Here is a 9390-nt window from a genome sequence, read left to right as displayed (position 1 = left end):
CACTTTCACTAAACTCATTATTGGAGCACTGCAACAGTAAGGTACAGTAGACAATAATTTTATTTCATACAAAAAGTAGGCTGTTAAAAAAAACATGGACGACTCGACCATTAGGCATGTTAAAAGTAATACAAAACTAATAGGTGCTTTAAAATACTTAGTTTTCGTTTAAAAACGATTCTTATAAAAACATTACTTTGGCTTTTGCAGTTTGTAAAAAAAACAAAAAACTAAAGAGGCGCTAACAAAATGCAGTTTAAAAGTCTGTACAGTTCCTATTCGGTTTTTGTTTTTAGACTGGCGTCCACAGTCGCTCAAGTGTTTGATGTTCAATCATCTTTGTGTCACGAAACCTTCGGGCAGTCCTCAGCTGCTGGAGTGGTGTAGTTTCTCCATACTGCATTCATTGTATCAGAGTTCTTAAATCCATGGACCACCATAACCTCTCTCAACGAACACCCGTCCGTCTTGGCACCCCAGTTTTTGAACCCCGGGTGGGCGACTGGCTTCACCCCTATTTTACTCATGAGAATACCCTGGTAGGCGTCATCGATGGGTATAAAGGCAGTCTCCAGTGACTTACGGTACATCTGTGGAATGATGTCTGTTGACATGATGTACCCACCACCCGAGCAGTACGGGGGAAAGTATCGGCCACTGTAGAGTCTTTCTGGTACGTAATACTTGGAGTTCTCACGAGTAACGCGGGGACTTCTACGGAGTACACTCCCAAGGAAATACCTAGACTTTGCCAGTCCCTTGGCTCGGCTCTCCTTCAAGTGGGACACAATGCGATCGAAATTGACAAACATGTCATCGTCACCTTTGTACATGTATTTGGCGTGGGGGCAGTTTTGAGTCACCCACCGGAGTCCCATGACTACCTTGAGAGTTAAGTTATGGAAGGACTCGGTAAAGTCTGCTTGGATGATGTCACCAAACTTGTCGTCCTCTTGCTTGACTTGCTGCTGTATAAGTTTAACATCAGTCTGGGTGTGGCCCATCACGAATAAAAGTTTGATGTTCTCCCCCTGTGTCATCAAGTTACGCCCCCATGTTTCCCGGATGGTACTACGCAGCTCAAAGTGTCTCGGCAACGTACTGATGAGTACGAGGATGAAAACACTCTCCTCGTTCCCAGCTTTGTCGTAGCAAAAATCCGGATGGTTCAGCCGCATTTGGAGCGTCTTGTCCAAGTAAGGTAAATTGTCAATGTGGTTACTGAGCACCAAACTCAAATCCGGATCGGGACAGTTCCGGCGGAACTCAGGATCGCTGAACTTCGTCCAGGTGCTCTGGAGTTGTTCCACCGACCGTACACCCCGTGACGTGACGACTCTGTTGAGCTCACACGCATCGTTGGCCTGGTTACCGTAACTGAATGATTTATCGTTCGTTATTAGAATGTTGGCTTTCTTGGCTAGAACTCCCATGTAGACATCTGGTAGTGGCAGGAGAGGCTCACCCCAAGACAAGACTAAAAGTTCCCTGGCGGCATCCACGCTAAGCACGTAACCAGCCTCAATAGTGCAGAAGTCTGGATAACGAGTCTCTGGATAGAGCTTCCTTGATACATAGTACCGACTTCCTGCGTCTCGTTCAGGCATCTTCCCCTGAGTGAGTCGACCAATCCACATTTTCACACCGTCCTTTTCGTTTGTTTCTCGTAGAAGTTTGACAAGACGCTCGTAGATGATGAACATGTGATCATCACCGATGAAGACGTATTTGGTGGAGGGGCAATTTGACATCACCCAGTCTATCCCGAGTAGCAGCTTCAAAGTGGAGTTACCCACACTGTCCGTGAAGCTTCCCATCAAGATATCGTCGTGCCGTTCATTCTCGAGGAACACGGCCGAGTTGACGGTATCGTCCGTCGGTTGACCGAGAACGAACAGCGTGAGTACTCCCATCTGATGCGCGTAGGCGTCGTTTGCCCACGTCTCACGGATCGCCATTCGGAAGTCTACTTCCGTTGGGTGTGTGGTGATGAGAGATACCATGAAGGCATCCTGACACTTCTTCTTATCGTGGCTGTGATCGAACACCGAATCCAGCACTCGATGGAAGAGGGCGCTATTCAAGCCCAAGTTGGGTGCCATATTAGTTTGATTTCTCTTCATTTCGTCTTCCGGACGTGCCCTACCACCTTCACTAGCTGATTTGAACTCGCTGCTACGATTCTGCACACTAGGAATATCATTGTCCACTCGCTTTGTGTCACTCTGTGATGCCTCCCCACCCATCCGCCTTAACACCCCTTCAAAGTCTCGCTTATCCTTTCTATTCCTTCGCTCCATGTTCAACCTGTTCAACGTTGCGTCTGGTTCGTGATCCTGACCGTTCATGATGGTGACGTCAGCAGGGATGAATTTATCCATATACACCAGCACGATCATAACCTTGGCTGCGTAGATACACACAGTGAGAAGGATATATAACTCCAGTTTTGAGCGTAGTGATGTCATACTTAGGCTGATATAGTTCAAAATTTAAATCAGTATGACAACATTCTCCAGTTGTACGTATACAGCTTATCAGTGTTAGCTTCTCATTTTAAGAGCTCCATTGTTACACTGGCATCAGTTGTTAGGAATCTCCTGTAAAACACAGTGAAAACGAAACATCAACATTTAACAATTACACAAATCTGCAAAGGAATTTCACGGTATACCTTTTGTAAATGTCAAATACCAGCATATGTCTTGGTGTTTCCCAATATATGCACAAAATATCCAAACATCTGAAAATCTGGGCGGATGTGTTTTATTTTTTGTCCTTGGTGCAATGTAGGTCCCCACCAGGTGCTTGTTTTTATCATTGTTTCCCCGTGCAACTTCTATGTTGTTGTCATTCCCCTTTTCAGTGTTTTTTTTTGTCTACTACCTCTGTGTATTGTTATTGCTTGCTGGGTGTCAACGTCCCTCCAAGTATTGAGCCACTTCTCCTGTATTTTCTGGTGTAATGTTTACACTCTGCAATTGTTTGATGTCCTAAGAGCAGTGGGTCCCTACCGGGTGCTTCAGTTTGTATCAATGTTTCATCGTGCAATTTTTAAATAAATAAATCATCCCCCTTTTTGCTGTATATAAAATAGTATATTTTAAACTTCTCTTTATGTTTTGTATTAGCCAGTAGCATAGGAAACAAAGGGCTCTAGGCCTTAGTTATAAGGTTTTAACTTGTTTAGTTCCTGGCAAAAATTATCCCCTTTTTTGCTTTATACAAAATAGTATATTTTAAACTTCTCTTTATGTTTTGTATTAGCCAGTAGCATAGGAAACAAAGGGCTCTAGGCCTTAGTTATAAGGTTTTAACTTGTTTAGTTCCTGGCAAAAATTATCCCCTTTTTTGCTTTATACAAAATATTATATTTTAAACTTCTCTTTATGTTTTGTATTAGCCAGTAGCATAGGAAACAAAGGGCTCTAGGCCTTAGTTATTAGGTTAACTTGTTTAGTTCCTGGCATGTGTTGCTGGCTCTATGTCCCCGTGTCACTTTCATTGTTTTCTAGCTCTGTTCTGTATGATTGTATTGTATGTTTGAATGCCGATTACAAATAATAATAACAATAAAAACAATAAGGTAAATTTAAAAAAGGGTCTCATGATAAGGGCATATAAGCTGACTGCGATGGTGAGAGCGTACTTGCCATTGGAAGTACCAATTATTAGACAATTTCCTTAAAATGTTTTTCTTCTTTTCTCTTCAAATGTTACAAAGAAAGCTGGGAAGGTCAACTCCACAATGGCATCAATCAAGCGTAAACTGGGTCAATGCACATGTGAGCACGTGAGTTATATACCATGTTGTCTTAAATGAAAGTTTCACCATGTTGTCTTAAACGAAACTGCAAATTTGACTAGAACAACGATATCAACAACAACAACAACAATAACAACCAAAACAGCAACAGCAAAAACTATAACATGTGCTGATATTCCAGCAAGAAAAGTGGTTTTTCTCTCAATATATTGTAAGTGGGAATAACCATGTTGATTTACCATGACATCGCACATGACGTAGTACCGGGTATGTTTGCAGACCTAATAAAAACTACACTCACTACTCTATTTTGACCCCCCCCCCCCCCCCAAACCACACTCACGCAAATACAATTGTGTTTATTGAAACAAACATATCAGAAATTAATAATCTTGCATTTTGTTTTCGTCAAACGTTGTATGCTTACCTTGTCGTCTTTCGCCAATTGGTGATGGGTTGATTATGACTACGATGAGTGAGTATGGCGATTATTTTCGGGTAAAATCCTTCACGGACTGATAGCTTTTCCTGCAGCTTCCTCGGCACGTATAAAATGGCAGCCTTTTCTTTTATTATCAAATATTACTAAACACGTTGGAGAGTTTATGCACTCTGAATGGGAATTTAGTGACGTTGTGTTCACGTCACGTATTCAACTGCGAAAGAAAAAATAGACCGCCTCACTGAACTTGCAAACAAGAGGCCCCTGAACGAGCGTATTATTTTTGTGAACAAACTTGTATAGATGTCTGGAACTATGGGTTTTTTCAATGAACTCAGTATGCCTATGTATTGTCATTGGTCTCTATTGTAATATATGTAAAACAACTTTTTATCCTGTACTGGAACTCTGGGTAGCTAACTTTGTAGAAGGTTGGGTACTTTGAAGATGGCCGCTGTGGCAGGGGATTCTGTCCCCAAGAGATTCGGTCCCAAAATGGCGATTTATGTACAAACTTCTTCTGATAGTGCCCTCTTTTGATTCCTCCTCCCCGCACGTTATTTCCCAAAATGGGGGGGGGGGGGGGGGGGGAGGGGGGCAGAATCTGCGGGGACAGAATTCAATTTGATAGTCGGTCTTGTTTCTGATCACGGCAACTTTCCCAAAGATGTCGGCTTTTCGGTTAGCTCTCGTTTAAGGTTATCTGTTTACTACCCGAGGGCTTTAGCACGATGTGCCCATAGGTTTGTCATTCTAAGTCAAAGGGTGTACTTTTTATAGGACACAAATACAATGTCCACAGATTTACATCAAACTTACACAGTTTGAAGGTAATGATGGTAGAAAGCTTTCCTTAAATATCACTTGCTGAGGTGCTGTAGTTTTTTGAGAAGTGAGAAATACAAGTCACGAAAGTTATTTTTATCACGTAAAACGTATTTTCGTGACATTGTTTTCTACTCAAAAACCACAGAACCACAGCAAGTAATATTTCACGGTTAGCTTTCTACTATCATTACCTTCAAATGGTGCAAGTTTAATGTTAATCTGTGGACATTGTGTTTTGTTTTGCAAAAAGTACCCAAGTCCTTTAAACCTCTTACTCATAAACAATAACACTTTCACTAAACTCATTATTGGAGCACTGCAACAGTAAGGTACAGTAGACAATAATTTTATTTCATACAAAAAGTAGGCTGTTAAAAAAAACATGGACGACTCGACCATTAGGCATGTTAAAAGTAATACAAAACTAATAGGTGCTTTAAAATACTTAGTTTTCGTTTAAAAACGATTCTTATAAAAACATTACTTTGGCTTTTGCAGTTTGTAAAAAAAACAAAAAACTAAAGAGGCGCTAACAAAATGCAGTTTAAAAGTCTGTACAGTTCCTATTCGGTTTTTGTTTTTAGACTGGCGTCCACAGTCGCTCAAGTGTTTGATGTTCAATCATCTTTGTGTCACGAAACCTTCGGGCAGTCCTCAGCTGCTGGAGTGGTGTAGTTTCTCCATACTGCATTCATTGTATCAGAGTTCTTAAATCCATGGACCACCATAACCTCTCTCAACGAACACCCGTCCGTCTTGGCACCCCAGTTTTTGAACCCCGGGTGGGCGACTGGCTTCACCCCTATTTTACTCATGAGAATACCCTGGTAGGCGTCATCGATGGGTATAAAGGCAGTCTCCAGTGACTTACGGTACATCTGTGGAATGATGTCTGTTGACATGATGTACCCACCACCCGAGCAGTACGGGGGAAAGTATCGGCCACTGTAGAGTCTTTCTGGTACGTAATACTTGGATTTCTCACGAGTAACGCGGGGACTTCTACGGAGTACACTCCCAAGGAAATACCTAGACTTTGCCAGTCCCTTGGCTCGGCTCTCCTTCAAGTGGGACACAATGCGATCGAAATTGACAAACATGTCATCGTCACCTTTGTACATGTATTTGGCGTGGGGGCAGTTTTGAGTCACCCACCGGAGTCCCATGACTACCTTGAGAGTTAAGTTATGGAAGGACTCGGTAAAGTCTGCTTGGATGATGTCACCAAACTTGTCGTCCTCTTGCTTGACTTGCTGCTGTATAAGTTTAACATCAGTCTGGGTGTGGCCCATCACGAATAAAAGTTTGATGTTCTCCCCCTGTGTCATCAAGTTACGCCCCCATGTTTCCCGGATGGTACTACGCAGCTCAAAGTGTCTCGGCAACGTACTGATGAGTACGAGGATGAAAACACTCTCCTCGTTCCCAGCTTTGTCGTAGCAAAAATCCGGATGGTTCAGCCGCATTTGGAGCGTCTTGTCCAAGTAAGGTAAATTGTCAATGTGGTTACTGAGCACCAAACTCAAATCCGGATCGGGACAGTTCCGGCGGAACTCAGGATCGCTGAACTTCGTCCAGGTGCTCTGGAGTTGTTCCACCGACCGTACACCCCGTGACGTGACGACTCTGTTGAGCTCACACGCATCGTTGGCCTGGTTACCGTAACTGAATGATTTATCGTTCGTTATTAGAATGTTGGCTTTCTTGGCTAGAACTCCCATGTAGACATCTGGTAGTGGCAGGAGAGGCTCACCCCAAGACAAGGCTAAAAGTTCCCTGGCGGCATCCACGCTAAGCACGTAACCAGCCTCAATAGTGCAGAAGTCTGGATAACGAGTCTCTGGATAGAGCTTCCTTGATACATAATACCGACTTCCTGCGTCTCGTTCAGGCATCTTCCCCTGAGTGAGTCGACCAATCCACATTTTCACACCGTCCTTTTCGTTTGTTTCTCGTAGAAGTTTGACAAGACGCTCGTAGATGATGAACATGTGATCATCACCGATGAAGACGTATTTGGTGGAGGGGCAATTTGACATCACCCAGTCTATCCCGAGTAGCAGCTTCAAAGTGGAGTTACCCACACTGTCCGTGAAGCTTCCCATCAAGATATCGTCGTGCCGTTCATTCTCGAGGAACACGGCCGAGTTGACGGTATCGTCCGTCGGTTGACCGAGAACGAACAGCGTGAGTACTCCCATCTGATGCGCGTAGGCGTCGTTTGCCCACGTCTCACGGATCGCCACTCGGAAGTCTACTTCCGTTGGGTGTGTGGTGATGAGAGATACCATGAAGGCATCCTGACACTTCTTCTTATCGTGGCTGTGATCGAACACCGAATCCAGCACTCGATGGAAGAGGGCGCTATTCAAGCCCAAGTTGGGTGCCATATTAGTTTGATTTCTCTTCATTTCGTCTTCCGGACGTGCCCTATCACCTTCACTAACTGATTTGAACTCGCTGCTACGATTCTGCACACTAGAAATATCATTGTCTACTCGCTTTGTGTCACTCTGTGATGCCTCCCCACCCATCCGCCTTAACACCCCTTCAAAGTCTCGCTTATCCTTTCTATTCCTTCGCTCCATGTTCAACCTGTTCAACGTTGCGTCTGGTTCGTGATCCTGACCGTTCATGATGGTGACGTCAGCAGGGATGAATTTATCCATATACACCAGCACGATCATAACCTTGGCTGCGTAGATACACACAGTGAGAAGGAGATATAACTCCAGTTTTGAGCGTAGTGGTGTCATACTTGGGCTGATATAGTTCAAAATTTAAATCAATATGACAACCTTCTCCAGTTGTACGTATACAGCTTATCAGTGTTAGCTTCTCATTTTAAGAGCTCCATTGTTACACTGGCATCAGTTGTTAGGAATCTCCTGTAAAACACAGTGAAAACGAAACATCAACATTTAACAATTACACAAATCTGCAAAGGAATTTCACGGTATACCTTTTGTAAATGTCAAATACCAGCATATGTCTTGGTGTTTCCCAATATATGCACAAAATATCCAAACATCTGAAAATCTGGGCTGATGTGTTTTATTTTTTGTCCTTGGTGCAATGTAGGTCCCCACCGGGTGCTTGTTTTTATCATTGTTTCCCCGTGCAACTTCTATGTTGTTGTCATTCCCCTTTTCAGTGTTTTTTTTGTCTACTCCCTCTGTGTATTGTTATTGCTTGCTGGGTGTCAACGTCCCTCCAAGTATTGGGCCACTTCTCCTGTATTTTCTGGTGTAATGTTTACACTCTGCAATTGTTTGATGTCCTAAGAGCAGTGGGTCCCTACCGGGTGCTTCAGTTTGTATCAATGTTTCATCGTGCAATTTTTAAATAAAAAAGTTATCCCCCTTTTTGCTGTATATAAAATAGTATATTTTAAACTTCTCTTTGTGTTTTGTAATAGCCAGTAGCATAGGAAACAAAGGGCTCCAGGCCTTAGTTATTTAAGGTTAACTTGTTTAGTTCCTGGCATGTGTTGCTGGCTCTATGTCCCCGTGTCACTTTCATTGTTTTCTAGCTCTGTTCTGTATGATTGTATTGTATGTTTGAATGCCGAATAAATAAGAATAACAATAAAAATAATCAAAGAAATTTAAAAAAGGGTCACATGATAAGGGCATATAAGCTGACTGCGATGGTGAGAGCGTATTTGCGACGGTTATCCATAGCCATGGTGAGTACCAATTATTGGACAATAATTTCCTTAAAATGTGTTTTTCTTCTTTTCTCTTCAAAGGTTACAAAGAAAGCTGGGAAGGTCAACTCCACAATGGCATCAATCAAGCGTAAACTGGGTCAATGCACATGTGAGCACGTGAGTTATATACCATGTTGTCTTAAATGAAAGTTTCACCATGTTGTCTTAAACGAAACTGCAAATTTGACTAGAACAACGATATCAACAACAACAACAACAATAACAACGAAAACAGCAACAGCAAAAACTTTAACATGTGCTGATATTCCAGCAAGAAAAGTTGTATTTCTCTCAATATATTGTAAGTGGGAATAACCATGTTGATTTACTTTGACATCGCACATGACGTAGTACCGGGTATGTTTGCAGACCTAATAAAAACTACACCCACTACTCTATGATGACCCCCCCCCCAAACCACACTCACGCAAATACAATTGTGTTTATTGAAACAAACATATCAGAAATTAATAATCTTGCATTTTGTTTTCGTCAAACGTTGTATGCTTACCTTGTCGTCTTTCGCCAATTGGTGGTAGGTTGATTATGACTACGATGAGTGAGTATGGCGACAAGTTTTTAAAAGCTAAGTAAGTGTAATGCACATGAACAATTTCCCTTTTGAAAATAATCATTAAATAA

General features: G+C 42.4%; 2 protein-coding genes across 2 annotated transcripts; both read right to left on the bottom strand.

The window, feature by feature from the left end:
- Nucleotides 1-17: 17 nt before the first annotated feature.
- LOC139940852 (uncharacterized) lies at nucleotides 18-4333 on the bottom strand. The gene is made up of 2 exons (XM_071937231.1): nucleotides 4194-4333; nucleotides 18-2600 (listed from the first exon to the last, which is right to left on the bottom strand). Exon 2 carries the CDS (start codon nucleotides 2466-2468, stop codon nucleotides 345-347), a length of 2124 nt encoding a protein of 707 aa, XP_071793332.1. The 5' UTR covers nucleotides 2469-2600; nucleotides 4194-4333; the 3' UTR covers nucleotides 18-344.
- Nucleotides 4334-5341: 1008 nt separating this feature from the next.
- On the bottom strand, nucleotides 5342-7924 carry LOC139940853 (uncharacterized). The gene has a single exon (XM_071937232.1). It carries the CDS (start codon nucleotides 7790-7792, stop codon nucleotides 5669-5671), a length of 2124 nt encoding a protein of 707 aa, XP_071793333.1. The 5' UTR covers nucleotides 7793-7924; the 3' UTR covers nucleotides 5342-5668.
- Nucleotides 7925-9390: the final 1466 nt, after the last annotated feature.

The sequence above is a fragment of the Asterias amurensis genome, chromosome 8 (assembly GCF_032118995.1).
Source record: "Asterias amurensis chromosome 8, ASM3211899v1".
Classification (NCBI taxonomy): Eukaryota; Metazoa; Echinodermata; class Asteroidea; order Forcipulatida; family Asteriidae; genus Asterias; species Asterias amurensis.
Note: the sequence above shows the minus strand (reverse complement) of the source record. Positions and strands in the feature narration are given on the sequence as shown.